This window comes from Miscanthus floridulus, chromosome 4 (genome assembly GCF_019320115.1).
Source record: "Miscanthus floridulus cultivar M001 chromosome 4, ASM1932011v1, whole genome shotgun sequence".
In the NCBI taxonomy this organism is placed as follows: domain Eukaryota; kingdom Viridiplantae; phylum Streptophyta; class Magnoliopsida; order Poales; family Poaceae; genus Miscanthus; species Miscanthus floridulus.
Genome location: NC_089583.1, coordinates 33,911,653 through 33,930,781, shown reverse-complemented (window position 1 = coordinate 33,930,781; position 19,129 = coordinate 33,911,653). Strand labels below are relative to the sequence as shown.

The 19,129-nt window shown below is 39.1% G+C and overlaps 1 protein-coding gene across 2 annotated transcripts; it reads right to left on the bottom strand.

The window, feature by feature from the left end:
• Positions 1-257: 257 nt before the first annotated feature.
• LOC136549586 (putative aldehyde oxidase-like protein) lies at positions 258-16,970 on the bottom strand. 2 transcript variants are annotated; one of them, XM_066540922.1, is made up of 10 exons: positions 16,674-16,970; positions 5,664-7,325; positions 5,308-5,567; positions 4,965-5,174; positions 3,735-3,953; positions 2,074-3,039; positions 1,893-1,988; positions 1,690-1,788; positions 767-956; positions 258-682 (listed from the first exon to the last, which is right to left on the bottom strand). In XM_066540922.1, the coding sequence occupies exons 1-10, from the start codon at positions 16,852-16,854 to the stop codon at positions 450-452; spliced, it is 4,116 nt and encodes a 1,371-aa protein (XP_066397019.1). In that variant the 5' UTR covers positions 16,855-16,970; the 3' UTR covers positions 258-449. The 2 variants fall into 2 exon arrangements, with proteins under 2 accessions (XP_066397019.1, XP_066397020.1); XM_066540923.1 differs by lacking the exon at positions 16,674-16,970 and adding an exon at positions 7,807-8,075.
• Between the last annotated feature and the right edge of the window lie 2,159 nt (positions 16,971-19,129).

Below are 19,129 nucleotides of genomic sequence, written 5' to 3'. Positions count from 1 at the left end.
GAGGGAAAACGTGTGTCGCCCACAGTTAACTAATAATCATATGCGTTAAATGTGGAGATCTTAGATGGGTAGGACGAAAGTGGAGATCTTAGATGGGTAGGACGTTTTTAGGTATGTTTTCCAATTCCTTAGCTCCTTTATAGTATAGATAGATAGATAAGTCATAAAATGTCCATTCAAATAAAACGGTTCCGGTTCTCCAGCTTTTTTGACTAAGCTACAAGAAAATATTTTATAAAATTGGCCGGCACTCAAACTTCATAACAATAAATTACTTAACATAACCACTTGCAGTAGTTTTAATAAGGGTTCATGAATACAGATGGCTGAAAGCATTCAAATATTATGCGCTCATCCACACACACTCGACACGCGCATGTTTCCTTGTAAACAACAAACAATAGGCTGATGCCAGTCCTTTTTATTATGCGATAACATATGACTTTAGATTACGCCCCAGCCGCACGTTCATAGGTAGATAGACATTCTAAGTACTTCTCCACAATATCTAAACCACACAGTTCTTTCACCAGTGTCATTGGTGCAGGGACATCCATCTGAAATTCCAGCGGTGAGCGTCCAGATACAGTACTGATTGCAAACTCCACTCTTGCTGCCCGGATAGCTTCTCTCAGTGCACAATGAACGGATGAGGCGAGAACCAAGGCAGGTTCACCAGAAGCTGGAAGAAACAGTACAAATTGATTGGTATCTACCAAGCCTATTTCAATCTACACTGCAATGACGAAGTAACAAATGTGACTACCTTTTGAAGAAAGCACACGGTTCTTATGGTATCCAGTGTTCAGCACCTCAGCATTGAACTGCTTTGGGATTATGTCGACAGTTGGGATCTTGTAGTCCCATGTGCTGTTGCTAATCATCAGGCCATCACTGTTCGTAATATACTCTTCATATACGAAAAAACCAATTCCCTGTATAAAGGAACCTTCAATCTGCAAAAAAATTCCATGGATAAGATATGGTGCCACCAAATTTATGCACAAGAGCCCAATAAGGCAGTTGCTATATTGCAAAACCTGTACCAGTATTTAGCTGTACTTATATGTTCAAGAGATCGGTATGGAGCACAACAGAGCAGAGTAAACTCTTGAGTCTTGACAAGCGAAATGGCCAAATAGCTCAACGTTAGTTCTATCAGTTAGTTGCATCTCATTGTTAGCATATCCATCACATTACTAGTCAGGAAGATACAGTGTTTGCAAATGTCGCCAAGACTGAATGATGCAAAATATAAAAACATACAACATTCAGTCATTTTGTATCAGGTGATCAGTTTTTGTTCTCTTTTCGCATCGCCCTCTTAACTGAGATTATGGGGATTGTGTTGTAAGGGTCTATAATTTCTCTCTTTAAAGATACGTAGTTCGAGGACAAAAAGAAACATGCAACATCTCAAAACTATACCTGCAATAAATTGAATGTTTCCAGATATAAAATTAAATTCCCAGCAGTTAACCCATTTTCATTTGAAAATGCCACCCAGCAAGTTAACCCTCTAATATATATCAAACAATTAACAGAAAATGTGCTTCATATTTCTGATGTACTTAAATTATATTAACCTCATCCATTCCAAAACTATGGTCTATACTCTATAAATCAAATGAACTACATTCAAAATTAAAATTGGTTAAGACAGGAAGCATAAAAGGATCGACAGCAAACCTGTCCTAAGTCTACTGCAGGGTTCAAGCTCCTCCCACAGTCATACACAAGATCGCCCCTTATTAAAGTAATGGCTCCTGTAAGAAGATCAATCTCCACCTGCACTTTTTAGAAGATTTTGAATAGAAAGAGTATCACCTATAAGACATCTAAACATGATTTAACTGCACTGTTGTATATTAGTCTTGAGAATTTTGGCGCACCTCACTTATACCAGCTCCATAGTTAAGGTACTTATTAGAAACTTGGCCAGGTACCCAGTACGCACTTGCAGATAAATGAACATTATCTTTAGAGGCCTGCTTGGAAACATTACAGGACGTTTTCTGATTGCTGTTAGTATTGTACAAAGCATGAGCACAAACTAGAGGAGGATAAACTTGCCTGAGAAATCAAAGTATCCCATGAGACATTTTCTGATTGCTGCTGCAGCCTATCCAAGACTGGCTTTAATCTGTCAAACAGCATATTGCATGCCTGAAGGGTGGCTGCACAACTAGATTCAGAAGAAGTGCTGCTAGAAGTAAGTCCACCTTGTATTAAGTTCAAGGTGTCAGCCTGTAGAACATGCACTCTCTCAAGAAGACTTTCACCTCCATCAGGCCATAATTTTCCCAGAGCAAAGGCAGTCATCTGCTGTACTTTTGTCCACAGACCTTGCCCGATTTCAATTCCACCAACCTCCACCACTATGGAGCCATCATTGAGCACAGAAACCCTTCCTGGGGCCGCCCTTGGCTCTACATTAAAAATGAGGGGCACACAAGAGATGCCCCGTTTCCGCCACTTGTTGTTACTGTTAAATTCCTTTATGGATTCAGCTCGATCCAGGTAGCTTGAAGTTGAGACCAACCTATCAAAAATAGAATGCAATGTGTACGTAGAAGCTTCGCCCGCACTGTCTGGGTAGAACAACTGAAGAGTACAATAGGTGTGAAAATTCTTTTCCCTCACGCTGTTAGCATCCACGGACAGGACAGACGCAACATGCTCAATTACAGCATCTGCAATTAGAGAGCCTTGTGCATCTCCAGGAGCACGCATTACAGATTTAGATGAATTATTTGTTTTGCAGAGCTTGATGTCAAATGACAGAGCACCCCAATTGTACTTCTTGATACTAGATATAATATAGCCTGGTATATAGGGGCTTGCATCTGGAGATATCCCAGCGTTAATTAATAAATCTAGATGCAAGGCCGTAATTTTCCCATCAGAATTGAATCCGACAGAATAATGAGCTTTCACTGGGTGCCTACCACCAATCATAACCATATCAGTGTTGCGATTAAGGTACATTCGTACAGGACGTCGTAACTTGTACGCACAAAGTGCAGCTGCCGTTGCAACCTGCACAAGCATGTATCATATGTAAGAAACAGATGGTAATGTATACTAGGTCTTTATGTTTTCATGATATTGTTAGCAGATTGTCATATGCAATCACCACAGATGGAAATATCAAATATGTCAACTTAAGTCTAAAATAGTTGCTAGAGATCTTCTAAAGGACACTGAGACTTAATTTGATTTTGGGCTAGGGTTTTTCTATTGTGAAGCCCAAATAAAAGCGTCTGAGTTAGATGCATTTGCATGGTGTAAAAGTGCATGTTTAAATGAATATATTGTCCATTAGGCCTAAATGGCTTTCCTCGGAAAACATGATTCCTACATAACCAAACCTCATACTACAAACTATCAATACAACATTTATTTTCCACAAACAACGCAGTTAACAAAGTAGAAAAAATATTGCATGTAACAATTTTTAAAGTTTAAAACTGTCTATATAGAAAACAGAATAATAACTTTTTCATCTGTACTATAAATGTAAACTTTGGATGTCCTTTCCAGTTTGCAAGTCAGGAAAAAGCTCTTAACTGAAGCACTGGTCCTGGTCTAAACATGCAATGACCTCATCACAAGTTAAAAAAGATATAAAAGTACAATAAATTATACTCCAGGGTAAAGATTTTTTAAAAAATAATTAATTTTCATAAAATGGAAGATTTTAGTTATTAGGATCTAGTTTTGTTTATTCTCACTTGGAATGATCTGAATGCCTTTCCACCGAAGCCTCCTCCAACCCTTCTTGTAATGACACGCACATTGCTGAATGGAATACCTAGGCACCTTGCTATGACACTTTGTGCAAGTTCAGGGTACTGTGACGAACTGTAGACTACCAAAGTTTTATCCTCATCTGGAACTGCTAGTGCTGTCTGTGTTTCCATGTAGAAGTGGTACTCAGAGGCAAGTTTTACCTGCAGTCATCAAAACTACATGAGATATCCTCACTTAGCTTCCATGAAAAGGGAAGTAGGATAGGTACTAGTGAAAAGTACATTGATGGGTCTTACTATGCAATTTCAAACTTCTATATTTTAAACTTACACTGTAATTGACGCTTTATTATCTATGTGAAACATCCCAAATTTTTTAACATGTATATATTTCTAGTCAAAGTTGGATATACCAAAAAAAATGAGTCACTAAATGTGTCATTAGTCATGTGATTTCTGGACCCAGTTTCACTAACAGAACTGGGCTCGCACTTATTTTTATTTTTCTCTTCCTAATAAAACTAGCGGCAAAACTTTTGCCACCCTTTCGAAAAAAATGTGACAGTAAAAATAGTCACCAACATTACACTATTGATAAATTCTAGTGATTTAACTTTACATAAAGTTAAAGTAATGGCTAAAGTCACATATCAAGACTCAAAAGATCAAAATCATCAAGCAGGAAATAACTTTGGTAGTTTGGTTGGTGGGGTGTACTGCTGCACAAGCATTGCAACTCCAGTGTGCAGATCAATTTCATGGGATTGCAAGCAGTACATATACCACGACAGTTGGTTATTAATCTAACACAAGTACTGTTCTACACCTCGATCACCTCAAAACAAAACAGAGAATTACTATTAGTAATTGTTACTTCAATCTTAACTTCGAAGTAGCTACTGTTAGCAATTACTTTGAAGTAACCATTACAAAAGTGACTCAGTAATCCGAACTTTCAGAAGTAGTGGTTTCGATAGTATTCAACTCAGGCGGATTATCTCAACGTTTGGCTTCTCAAATGATAAGGTTTCTTTGACTATTGATGTATTAATGCAACAGTATGTACAGTGTAGTTCAAAGCTGACTCTACACAGGATGAAAAATTAAATTTTGGAGCACATAGAACTGCATGCTTTAATTTCCCTACATTATTTTATGATGCAAGTGAAATGAAATTATTAACGATTCTGGAAAGTTGTTGAACTATAATACTTCTGTTGATGGGATCTTGTGATCAGCTTCTGCCATGCCCTTGGAAACATCACCAACTTCTTTAGGATACAATTCTGGGGGGACATCAAAGTAGCTACTCTTTTCCACTGCTTGCTCCGCAGTTATGATCGGTGGGCTCAAAACTTCTGTGTCATATTCAATAATAACCTGCTTGGCTGCCATGTCAGCATACCTTTGTGTTTCTGCAATCTGAGGTAGAGGTAATGATTTAGCAATACTGGTTATGGTCATTAATATTCATAATTGTCTTTTATCAAAGAGATTTTCAAGAGAGCAACAATTCCTGTGAGTGGTTATAATACAAACATGAAAGGGTAAGTACCACAATGCCAAGAGCTTGACCAGCATACTCAGCAATCGGATCACCAAATAGTGGTTCGTCACCAAACAAGAAGGATGATCCAATATTTTGTCCTCCACTTGGAATATCCTTTGCAGAAACAAAAGAGATGATCTTCTCTGATGCTAAAGAAGACTTGAATTTTATACTTTTGACATAAGCAAGGGGTTGTGTGCTGTAAATAAATTCTCCATAGAGGCAATTCTTTGGAGCAGGAATATCATCCACATATACTGCCTCCCCTGTATTACACAATAGAAACATCAAATCTTGCTCTGCAAAAAGATTCTGGACAATATGTTGACAACACTACAAAAAATTCTAATGTAACCACATACCAGAAGCTTGAAGTTCAACACCATACTTCTTAATCGGTTCACCAACTGGTTTATAATCGTCACTGGAAAATGTTTCTCGATGCGTTGATAATGGCAGATTGCGGACATCATCTGTATCTGCTGAATCAGCAGAACTACTGGCCAGAGACTTTCCAGGCTCTGGGATGCCTTTAGAAAGCGGAGATAGGAAACTGAAGAGATATCCAACAGCTGCACTGACTCTATATTCAGGATGTGATGTTCCCTCCATTGGTACAACCGTTTCTCTAAGTAATTGAATTGCACCAAGTACAACCGATGCAGTGAGTGATTTACCAGTAAGGAATTCCTCCACCTTCTTTGCTCTAATAGCATGTTCTGTTCCATATGCACCAAAAGCCAACTGCAGATTACTCAAAACAAGACTATCTGATTGTTCATCCACAGAAGCATGCCCCAAGAAAGCACAATTTACATATGAAACAGCATTGCCAAGAGGACGAGGCGCTGCTCTGTAAGTTTCAAATAACAAACTTGTGTTTGTCCCAGAATCTGGAATCCAATGTGGAATAAATATGCTCAGGAGTAAAGTAGTAGAATCTATAGGAGGCTGCTCTAGGAACTCTTCCAAAGTAATTTGTCTCCGTTCTGCAACTACCTGAAGACAAACAGTTACACCAGCACCGAGGAGTATGGTTGCAATATCTGATGGAAATGGGAATCTTTGTGCCAAAACTATGTTTCCTCCAATACTAGCTGTGTTACGAACGAAAGGTGTAGCAACTTTGCTCATATGGTTCGCAAGTTTTCTGAAAACCACACTCCCATTTGGAGAGGACATAGATTCACATTCTTCCTCAAGTATCTCAATGGTTCTAGAGATTGATGTAGCTGCTCCAATTTCAAAGCCAGACTCCCTCCTTACAATATTTGAAAGTTCTGGAATGCCTCCTATGTCAATATACTTACTATAGAGGTCTTGATCCTTGTATCCTGGTACACCACTGCTAGTATTCCCAACAACCACTTTGACTGAGTCACTAAATAGACAAGAATTTATTAACTCATAATATTCTTTGATACTTCTCGGATGATACCAACCCTCCCTGGAGGCTGCAATACAAGGATTATTCAGACGATCAAGCGAAGATTTTAGCTCAGTTTTTAGAAAGTCTGGGAAGGTGCAGACTCCGCCACCAAGGGTGTAACTTGGCAATTCACTAACATCTGGGTTCCTATCACCTTTCTTCCAGAATATATTAAGGCCCAAATCCTCCAAGTCAACATCTGATGCAAAACTTTTGCAGGCATCAACAATTGGACGGTAACCAGTGCATCTGCACAAGTTGCCAGAGAAAGCCTTTTTTGCTTCTGACACTTTAAGTTTTGAGAACCCCTTTGGTGGTTCAGGCCTCTTGGATTTGTCAGCATTGATAAGGGAAGTGAAAATAGACATGCACATTCCAGGAGTGCAGAAGCCACACTGAGAGGCATGAAACCCAGACATCCTTTCCTGAACAGCATGAAAGCCATCTTGGCTATTCCCCAGACCCTCAGTAGTGATAACCGAACAGAAATTTATAGTGTAAAGAAGTGTCAGGCATGAACTTGCAGTAAATTCAGTCACTTCATCCGTCTTTGGGTTATACTTTGCTATAAGGACAACACAAGCCCCGCAACCGCCTGCAATATGAACTAGTGAGAACAAGTCATACTAAATATACCACACAGATGTGTAAGAATAGATTGAACTGAAGGATCTGAATCTAACTAAAATAACCAAATATGTTGCGTTTTGATTTGTCTGGTAAAGATTTTTAATTCCATACCAGAATTTAAACCTCCAAAAAAACAAATATAGTCAACAAGGTGATTGAGATGTAATGAATTAATTCAGTTTACAATCTTACAATTTTAAGGATTACTGTCATGCGGATACAAATATCTGCATGCTTCTTTTTGAGAAGAGATACTTTTGACATTGTATTTTAGTGGCCTTTCCATGAACTTTTAAGAGCCTTGCCAAACAACTACCTAATACCTGCAATGTCTCACAATCAGGCAGATAGCCCGAAAAAAAAAATCCTATCTATATCAAGAAATGTAAACCTAACCTGAATCTGAAGTCGCACTACATAGGACAAATAGAACATTGTTTCGTTACCCTGGTGTCACTGATGGATATAAAGGGCGCCACCAAGACCGAATGCACGGAAGGAGCTCGATCCTGGCGGCATCTCTGCCGAACCGAGCTCATCTCGTGGCAGCAGCCCGCGCATTCCGCGGCCACCCCAACTCGCGCGCCTTGGACAGGGAAGTCCCTTGCCGCCGCGCATCGGCGAAGCACGGCACGGGAATGGCGGCTTCTTCATGCGTCGACGGCTAGAGGATGTGGAGACTGGCGGACGGCTGTCGCACGACGGCGGCGCGCGAAGTAAGGCCCGTTTAGTTGCCAAAAAATTTTGCATACACATCGAATCTTGCGGCACATGCATGGAGTACTAAATGTAGACGAAAAAAAAACTAATTACACAGTTGGTCGAGAAATCGCGAGACGAAACTTTTGAACCTAATTAATCCATAATTAGACACTAATTACCAAATACAAACGAAATGCTACAGTGAGCCAAAATCCAAAATTTTTTTTGATCTAAACGCACGAAAAAGTGCTTGGAAGCTGTTCGACGAAAAGGGTCAAAGCCGTCGTGTTGGCTTGACTGCCGTCAAGCGAAATCTTCAATCTTTACAAGTCTTATTATACTATTTCCAGTTATAAATAAGTGAAGGTAAAGTCGGAGGTCAAGTAACTGTATATATATAACTGTAACATGCTAAACTTAAATCAACTAAGACCTTATTTAGATGCACACGTGTTTACCTCCATCCATATGTATATGGAGTGAATTAGAGTGAAAGATTAACTAATTTTCATATCAATCTACTCGAACACACATACGTCGATTTAAATATAGTGTATTCAAACAAGTGCTAAGAATATGTGCTACATAGGTATGCATGTCTTTAGCTTATGGAGCTATGTGGACTATGTTGCTAGGCTGATAGCAGCTCCCACACTCTACACAGAGATGAAAACTGAGGGAAATCTCATCCCATGCTATTTTTATATTTTAGAGAGAATATTGAAAGAATGAAGAAGTGACCTTGGTATTTGGATGGATATTAAAATGTGACAAAAATAGTTTAGTGTTTTTAGACTTTTTTTTTTTTTGCATTTCCCACTTTTTTGTTGGGATATGCAATTTTTCACCGTATATTGTTAGATTTCTTGAATTTGTTTTTAGAGGGAGTTGCATCCTTAAATACTCTCTCCATTCCAAATTATAAGAACTTTTGACCTTTTTATTATGTATCTAGTATAATATATTTAAATGCATAACAAAAGCTATATATCTAGAAAATCCAAAATATCTTAGACCATTCCCAATCATAACACTAGATGGTTTCTCTGTTCATTAGTTAAAGTGTCAACTAAATAATGTGGCACTACAATTAAAGACAGGAGATGAGAAAATGGTTTCTTCGATAAAAAACCATGTCTACACGAGAACCAAGTTATGAAGAGATATAATAGAGAGATAGATAAATAAGACATGTGATTGGACATAAAATTATTCTATAGAACTATATATTGGTAACATAGTTTTGTATATAGAAATATTACATGTGGTTTTTAGCATTGGCTGCCCTTATAATAGAACGGGGAGAGTAGTAAATTGTGTCCGCATGAGTGTGCGTTTGCATTTGCTTTTATACTTGTTTCTGAGTTATATGTGAGGGTGAACAATGAACTATGGTTGATTGAGTCGAGAATTGAAGTTATCATTCTTGGTTCTATGGGTTAGTGTTATGTAATGTTTTTATTCCGGATCATTGTCAAGGTGTTCATGTTCATATTAGTTCGTTTCCTATATATCAATGAATCATATGTCGCTCATGTTTACGAACTTCCTTTTAGATTTTTCAGATATAAATATAAAAGTGAAAATCCGATAGGTTTTTTTTATTGTTTTCACCTCTGCCTCACACACGCCTTTTAGAATTTTGCTTCAGAGGTGCACAAGTGACTAACTGAAACTCAGACTCTCTCTCTCTCTCTCAACCCCCTCCCCACCCCCCCACCCCCCACCCCCACCCCCACACCCCATCCCCCACCACTGTCTCCCGTACTATACAAAACTTTCGGTGAGACCTACAAGGCAACTAAAGTAAACTTTCCGTACGTGGAACAACTGACTAATTGAAAACGATTGCCTTTGTCTTGAGCACGTCACTACTATAGATAGTAATATAAATAGACAACTAAAGCTTATTGTAATCCATCAGTACAACCTACGCCATCTATTCTAAATTATAAGACGTTTTGACTTCTTTAGATTCATAGCTCTTACTATGCATTTAGATATATAGTAAAAGCAATATAGAACTACTGTTTTGCGACTGGTCATAGAATAACTTATTCTGTGGCCATTTTGAATTACGATAATTATCATACTAATTTACGATATTACAGTAACTCCTTACTAAGTGATTTACTATAATATTATCGTAAATATCACCGTGAGTTGTAGTAACACGAGTATCGTAAATGCATATTCATGTTATCGTAAATTGGTACAAATATTATCGTAAATCAAGGTGGCTATAGGATAAGTTATTCTATAGCCAGCTACAGAATAGCCTTACCTTATATATATATATATATATATATATATATATATATATATATATATATATAAACCAAAATCTCTTATAATTTGGAACGGAGGAAACAGTAGACAATACGAGTAGAATACATAATTTTCTTTATTTTTAGAAACAAGAGAAATACATATATGGATTGAATCATTGAAGTGACTATGACACTGACTGAGATGTGGTCACAATACTTACAGTCCTTTTTTGAACTAACATATGAATTTGACATAATAGTTTATTAAACTAATGAAGACAAGGTAAGGTGCGTGTTAGTGCGTGTGCTCATAAGTCAATGTGAGTGGTACTTCCTCCCTTCAAATTATAAGTCGTTCTAGTTTTTTTTTATACACATAGTTTTTGCTATGACTTAGATATATATATTATATTTAGATACGTAATATTAACAATATATCTAGAAAAACCACATGACTACTTATAATTTACAATAGAGAGAGTACATAGATATTAGGCTCTATTTGGATCTATTAGTTCAGAGAAAAATACTACTATATAAACTATTTTTAGCGGTGGATAGAATGGGTTCATAGAGACAACTATTCCACCCATCTCTAGGCAACTATCAACTGTCTCTAGAAATCCCGGCCAAAACCTAACCGCCCCTAGAGATCAATTTCTAGAGGCAGGATGAAATCCAACCGCCTCTATAAATTGTTTGTGGAATTTGCAAATCGGATAAACAATAGCAAGATTTATTTACCGTAGGAGAAGCCAACAAGGCAACTGCCGACAGCCATGTGTCATGCAAAATACACACATTTGCGGCCGTGGGGATCAAACTCACAACCTCGGCTCTTGTGTTTTTCTTCCTTACCACTCCACTTTTACTTCAGACTAAGTGATTGATATAATTCGTTTGTATTTACTATAGCATATATTATAGTAAATATTGGACACACTAAAAAATTTAAATGAAAAAAGTTTGAACTTAAAAGTTTTATCTCTTCTGAGTACTATAACTCTAGTTTATGTTGTTTCTCCGCCCAAGATCATTTGAAAAATTAAACAAAATAAATTTGAAAATCTAAAAACTTAAAACATAAATTTGGGGCCCTACCAATTTAAGATGAAAAGTAGTCAACTAAAAAATTCTAGGTTCTCTTAGAGTACAACAACTTTAGTTTAGGTCATTCCTCAATCCGATGTTATTTGAAAAAAAATCAAAAGATGAATTTCAAATGCTGAAAACTTAAAAAAGAATTTTTTTAGGACCTCAACGGTTCAAAGTATAATGAAGGTAGTTAACTATAAAGTTGGAGATCTCTTTGAGTACTTCAATTTTGGTTTGTATCATTTTTTCCATCCGTTATCATTAGAAAACATTTGAAAAAAAATTGAATTTTAAATTAAGAAAAATGAAATAAGAATGTCCTGCTCTAAATGCTTTCAAATGAAAATATTGTCAACTTCAAAGTTTTAGATCTCTTTGAGTACTACAACTTTTGTTTAGGTCATTTCTCCATCCAAGGTCATTTGAATAAATAAATCCAATTTCAAATTATTAAAAATTAATACAAAATTTTCAGGCCTTAAATGGTTTCAAATGAAAATTAGTCAATTGTAAAGTTGTAGATATCTTCGGGTACTACAACTTTAATATAAAAGTTTGCATTCATTCGACTATATTTGAAAAGGTTAAGAACTTTACTATGCTGTAAAGGCAGTCCAAATTGCCAACCGCTTCTACAAATTCATTTCTAGATGTGGTTAGTTGTCTTTATTAGAAAGGAATTTTCTAGGGGCGTTTGCTTTTTTTAGACACCTCTAAAATAGAGGGCATTACGAACGGATCTCCAGCCTAGCGGTTGGAGCTCCTCGGTAGCACCCCGGGCCAGGTTAGAATCCCCACGGGGGATGAATTTCTAGGCTAGGTTAAAAAAAAAAGTAGAGGCTCTCCTGCCGATGGTTAAAAAAATAAAATAGAGGACATTTTTAGAGGCGGCTAAAAATGTTGATTTTGAGACCATTCTTACTATAGTTGTCTCTGGACTAAAAGGGTTAATTTATTATGTTTATTTGCAAAAAAGGTACAAAACCAATGGCGTGGGACTCATGCACCATCCCTATGAAAAAAAAGGAAAAAGGAATTGGCGACTATTGCACGTCTTTGGAGTTTGGACCACGGCAGGTCTATATATATCGTACGTCGCTACACTGCCATAATCACACATGTACTGTTCTAGTACACTGCTACTGCCCAATCGCTATCTCCGAAGATAGTTTAATTTGATACTCAACCACGAGATATTCTCCATCCATGTCCATCCATTATCCATTTATGATCACCCACAGCACGATCGTACGTCGGTAGGTGTTTGAACTCGGACAAAATATTTTCTCAATGATAACAACATAAGGCATGCTGTAAAGCGGGTAAAATATTTTTCCCACAGCATGATGTAAATTGGGCTTAACTCCAACCTAGAATTATACTCTTTTTGAAAACGCAGTGGCAGAACCAGCGATTTTGATTAAGGAGGGCCGAACAAATATGAACGCATTTTTTAGTGTGATAAAATATATATAATTATATGTTTCAATAATTTTTTAAATATTTTTACACTATTTATACCAAAATCATAATATTTAAATAAAAATGGGTGAAGATTGATATTTTTATGCTATAAATTCAAATATTTATATAGGTATTAAACAAAATCTACTGTGCTTGGGGGTGCAGGGCGGGGGGGGGGGGGGGGGGGGCATGGCCCCTGCTCTGCCCCCTGGTTCCGCCACTGCCTCCACTGCAACACATCTTATATATATCACTCAAGCTAGGCACGACCTAGCATTAGCAAGCATTATTCAACAGCTAGCTTGCTATCCATATGGCCGATCAACATCATGGGACTTGCTTGTTGCTTACACGCATGATGCATTGTTCAACAGCTAGCTAGCTATCCATATGGCCGATCAACATCATGGGCGCTGAGGGTTGAAGAGCTAGCGGCAGCGGGGACTTGCTTGTTGCTTACACGCATGATGCATGATTGCGTGCGTGGCGCCGGTGCCTAGTGTGTATGTCTAGCCAGCGGTTGTTGTTCAGCCCAAGTCATCGTCGTCCCGGCATAGGGTTATTGATCATCCATGCATATCGTGTGTTAGTTGTTTTTATACCAACACAGATCAGATTTTTGCCGAATAGTTTTCTTTTTAATTCTTAGATCTGAAATAATTACAGATTTATGTATACAAAATTGTTATGAACTAATAAAGCTACAATATTAACATAAAACACATGCACTAACCGTTGCTTGAATTGTCTTCCGGTTGCGTCCATAACCCTGGCCCTAAAATGAATCACTACCGGACTCAGTGGCTTTGTCGAGTGCCAGGGACACTCGGCAAAGCCCAATTTGCACTCGGCAAAGGCTTTGTTGGGATTTGCCGAGTGCTGCACTCGGCAAAGGACATCCAGCAAAAAATGGGTCGCAAAGGTGTCTTTGCCGAGTATTTTTTGTCGGGCACTCGGCAAAGTTGGAACCGAAAAAAAACCCGAAAAAAATGGGAATTTTTTTTAATCGGTGGAGGCCCCCACCGGCCAGTGCCCGCCCATCTCCGGCATTTTTTTTTGCGTAAAATTCACGGCAACGCGGCCCGATGGGATTCGAACCCGCGACCTCACCCTGCGCGCGAACCTCCTCTACCACTACACCACACTGTCACTTGTGTCTCAATTCCGTTTTAGTTCCCAAGATATTATACTAAACCGAGTGTAAATTGCTTGTTTGAGGCCCTAAATGAATTCAAATAAAAAAGTTGTAAACTACAAAGTTTCATAATTTTTCGAGATCTACACTTTTAGTTTAGAAAGTTTTTCCATCCGAGGTCGTTTATAAAATTTGAATTTCAAAATTTTAAAATTCAAACGCAGTTTTGCATGACAAGATGATTTCAAATCAAAAAGTTGCCAACTACAATGTTTCATAACTTTTTGAGATCTACCGAGTTTATTTTGGTTGTTTTTCCATCCGAGGTCGTTTGAAAAGTTCAAATTTTAAAATTTTGAAATTCAAACATAGTTTTGCATGACAAAATGATTTCAAATAAAAAAGTTGACAACTACAATGTTTCATAACTTTTCGAGATCTACAGAGTTTATTTTGGTTGTTTTTCCATCCGAGATCGTTTGAAAAGTTTGAATTTTAAATTTTTGAAATTCAAACACCGTTTTGCATGAAAAGATGATTTCAAATCAAAAAGTTGCGAATTACAAAGTTTCATAACTTTTCGAGATATACAAAGTTTATTTTGGTTGTTTAGTCATCTGTTCATCCGACATGGTCGTTCTAACATTGTTCACAAATTTTATATATCTCTCTTGTAGTTTCATAAACTACAAGAGAGATATATTAGATTTTTGAACAAATTTACTTTCACTTTGTCATATGAAGAAAAGACTAAAACAAACATTTTACATCTTGATGAGTTATACAACTTTGTAGTTGAAAACTTTTTCATTTGAATTAATTTACTGCTTCAAAATGTGCTTTGAAATTTTCTTTGCCGAGTGTAAAAAAAACACTCGGCAAAGAGCTTCTTTGCCGAGTATCAAAAAAAACACTCGGCAAAGAAGCTTCTTTGCCAAGTGTAAAAAAAAACACTCGGCAAAGAGCTTCTTTGCCAAGTGTAAAAAAACACTCGGCAAAAACGTCTTTGCCGAGTGCCCGAAAAACAACACTCAGCAAACCACTTGGCACTCGGCAAAGAGCCGGTCTCTGGTAGTGAATATAGCTCCCGCTGCCGCAACAGCAAGTCAACAGCACATGCATCTTAGCATCTACAGTATGAGTCATCCAACCGTACCCGGAAAGAAAGTTAAGGGAGCTGCATCATCGTGTCATGCAATCAGATCGGGCGCCATGGCTGGGACCACGTACAATATTGCATTAGTCTATGTCAATAATGGACGCTGGACTACTTACTATCTAGACCATGCCACGACTGCTACCGCTCTAGTGCACTTTCTATCGTTGTCCTGCCATTTTTAGAGCCCGTTAGATATATAGAGCTCCTCCTACTCCAGCTAAATGATTTCGGATGGCTCCACCTTTGCTGAAGCAGCTTTATTTGGGTAAAGGTTCGCTCTTGTTATAGAGACATTTGGCAAAATAGCTCCTCATTTTTGACTCGTAAACCCACTTGTCATTGAGCTCATTTTCATTTTGTTTCTCCATCCTTTTATTCCTCCCTCCTCTCTGTCTCACCTACGGTCGCATCTCCCTCGCGCTCTTGCCATGGCCCCATCTCTGCGCTTGACCACACGGTTCCTCCTCCCCATGGAGGGCGTCGTGACCTGTGCTCGTCCTCTCTGTAGAGGCCATCACGACTGGCACTATCGTCCCTGACGCAGACTTACGCGCCTGGCAGCAAAGCTCACACCCCTTCTAGAGACCCCCTTTCAGAGATGTGGTCCACCTATGCTCCTTCTACGACGCCGACGACTGCGCTGCGCAACGATTCTGTGAAGACCTGAGCTCCTCCTTGTGGACGTCGTTGCCACCATCATCAACCCTGTTGCCTCTCTAGGACCACAAGAGCAGGAGTCGGGAGAAGCTGGTATTTTCAGCTCTCCCTCTAACCTTCCATTCTAGAGAGCGGGAAACAGAGGACTTTGTGTGTAGAGCGGCTTCTCCTCAACCCGGTTGGTTGGCTTCATCGAAAAACTGCTTCGAGAGCTGGCCGAGGAGCAGTACCAAACGCATCCTTGGATTAGTTGGGCCCTAGTGCTTCAATTTCATGTTCATCCACCTAGTGGCGGATCTAAGGATTTAATGGAAGAGGGAGCTACAGTCATCTTCCACCTTTAGAGCCATTTCTTTCTCTCTTTTATGTCTATAAAAGCTTAGAAGAGGCTAACGAGGGGCTCCATTGTCATGGAGACGGTAGGAGGGGCTTGAGCAGTCGTCCCACCGCTAGATCCGCCCCCTCATCCTCCTTACAGGCCTTTGTGTTTAGATCTGTTAATATATATTGTTATTTAAGGTTTTTGAAGGAAAAGAACCGTTGCTGACTGCAGGTAGATAACTTTTCCATCATACGTACAATCAAATTTACTTGTTTATTAATTAAATTGACGGTGCGTGGTTACATGATTTTTTAGCCTACCCATGAGACGTCCTATCCGATTGCAATCTACAATTTTGTATGCATGATGGCTTCAAGCAGAAGCAGATGAGAAACGGTGGGAAGATCCGCACTTGTCAGCGTTAGCTGTACTGATCATTATTAGTTATAATCATAGTAGAATATATTACTATGGTAGCCAGCTAGCACGCGCGCACCGTACGTACATACCTTCGCCGCAGCCGAGCTTGGGGCCCTTGAAGGGCGTCTGGGTGCGGATGAACTCCAGCAGCCTCGTGGACGGGTCGACTCCGGCCACCTCGTACCGCTGCCCGTTCAACGCGAACACCACCCGATCAACGACCACCTCCTTCTCCACTGGCGTCGTCATCGCCACCGCTGCCGCCGCCATGGATGGACTACCAGTCGATGAACAGCGTTGCGGTATTGATCAGATCGACAGCACTGTGCAGCAAGCTAAGCTAAGGTTGTGGGGAGGGTCAGTGTGGAGAGCGAGAGGATGCACGCTATATATCGGAGGAGAATATATGGGCGGCCGCTCTGAAAATAAATGCGAGGTGTGTTGGGTTGCGTTGCGCCGTCGGTTGCCAGCTCGGATCGGAAATGGCACCACCGCGCACCGCGCGTGTAGTTGTCGTCGTCGCCGCCCGATGGTGTACGTGACGCGGCGAGCATCAGCGCGCGATCGTGATGGGTTTTGTTTATGTGGAAACGAGTGGAGGAGCGAGCAGCTAGCGCGATGTCGACTTCGATTTGTAGGTGCAATGCAAGCGCGCGTGCAATCGTGCGATGCGTGCAAATTAAGCCCTATGCATGTGACACCACCTATCACTCTCTCTTCTTTCTTTGAGACTTTGACAAAAATGGGCCGGAAAATGAAGGACATTGAATCGTACTGCCTCGAGATTTTCTTCCTTATTCCTTCTCCGATTCAACGTCGGTTACATTACAATACAGCTTCGCCGTACGTTGTTATTATTGCAGCGTAGTACGTGCCACGTCTGAGACGAGACGAAATATGGTGCTTATCATCCATCAACTGAAAGCGCTAGAGTTGTTCTGATTAAAACTTGTCTAGCTAGTATTCCGGCTTACATTCTTTCTTTTCGTGAGTTCCTTAAATGGGCTATTCAGTTGTTGAATTCTCATATACGGCTAATTGCGTATCAAATGACGACTCAGAGGGTAATAGTAGGTACCACCTTGTCAACTGGTAAATAGTTGCTATGTGTAAAGAGTATGGTGGTCTAGGCATCCCTAATCTTAGGGATTTAAACATTTGCATGTTGGCTTCTTGGCTTAAGAGATATACAGTAGATAGAGATAAGCTTGATTACAACACTTGTAATCCTAATATTCTTCAGACTAGGACTGAGGGAGCTTCAAGTTTTTTCAAAGGTTTCATGTGGGCTGCCCAAGTGGCAAGAATGGGCTACTTTTGGAGGATAGGTAGTGGTACGTACTAAGGTTAGGTTTTGGGAGTACAATTGGTTGGGATCCTCCAGTTTAGCTATTCAGTACTGGAAGCTATACAGGATTGTTAATGAGAAAAATATGACTATGGCAGAGATTTGGGATGGAGAGAATCTCAAATGCACCTTTACGCCAACACTAGATAGTAATTTGGAGGAACAGTGGTGGGAGGTTGTTCAGTTAGCCTCAACCATTAATTTCTCTGAAGAAGACTCTTCAGTGTGGCTGTTCACTTCGAATGGGATTTACTATTTTCTATCCCTTTATATGGTTGTTAGAGGTATAAAGCCTATTTTTGTCTCAGCTATTTGGAGTCTAAAGATTCCACACAGAGTGCAGTGCTTCCTTTGGTTGTTATTCAAAAAATAAAGTGCTTACTAGAGACAATCTTAGTAAAAGAAGAAAAGTTGAGGATACCTCTTGCCTCTTTTTTGTTGTGAATTGGAGACAGTAAATCACCTCTTCTTTAAATGTGTTGTAGCCAAACAAATGTGGTTAGAATTAGCTGCTGCTTTCAACATTTAGTTAGATCCAAGAGCCCAAGACAAGATCGGTGATGCTGCTTTGGCTACCAAATTGGTGAAAGTCTGACCTGGAGGGAGCCTGATCGAGGAGGAACTGTGTACATTCAATGCTGGCTTCATCAACCCAATAGTTTTGCTTAATCTGCAGGTGTTGTAGTTGTTGGTGCCTGTTTCTGATGAGAGGTTCAGTATCGTTTCGGATGTTGTAGTTGTTCCTAGGTGTGTGGTTGTTCTCTTTAGTTGGGTGAGTGGTCAGCTGGTGACTTGGTTTTTTCTACTGGTGTTATATCACCCGAATGCTTTAATGGATTTATACCTTTCGATGTTAATGGAAAGGCAGGGGCTATGGCCCTAAAACTCTAAAAACAAATTCTTATTTTGTAGTTTGGTCTTTGGTGTGCATGCTTATACAAGCTTATTATAAATAAAATCTGGTGGTTTTTTTTATATATTATATACTATATGAGTCCATCAATTGGTTATCGTTTTTAGTCCTTTGACCGAGTAATACAACTTTGCAAGAAAGTTTATTTCAAACATACCTCTTATATAGTTTGTAACAAAGTTTATACCATCCTAATCGATTTAGCATTTAGAAATTGGAAATTCGAAAGCAAAGAAAAATTATTACAAAACAAGCAAACAAAATTGCCAATCGCAGACACACCA

Bases quoted from the DNA above. Each gene is read 5' to 3' on its own strand.
- LOC136549586 (XM_066540922.1), bottom strand. From the start codon at position 16,854: ATGGCGGCGGCAGCGGTGGCGATGACGACGCCAGTGGAGAAGGAGGTG. The intron at 3,040-3,734 runs GTGAGAATAAAC...ATGCTTGTGCAG, and splicing joins AGGCATTCAGATCATTCCAA to GTTGCAACGGCAGCTGCACT. The intron at 1,789-1,892 runs GTGCGCCAAAAT...TAAAAAGTGCAG, and splicing joins ATGGAGCTGGTATAAGTGAG to GTGGAGATTGATCTTCTTAC.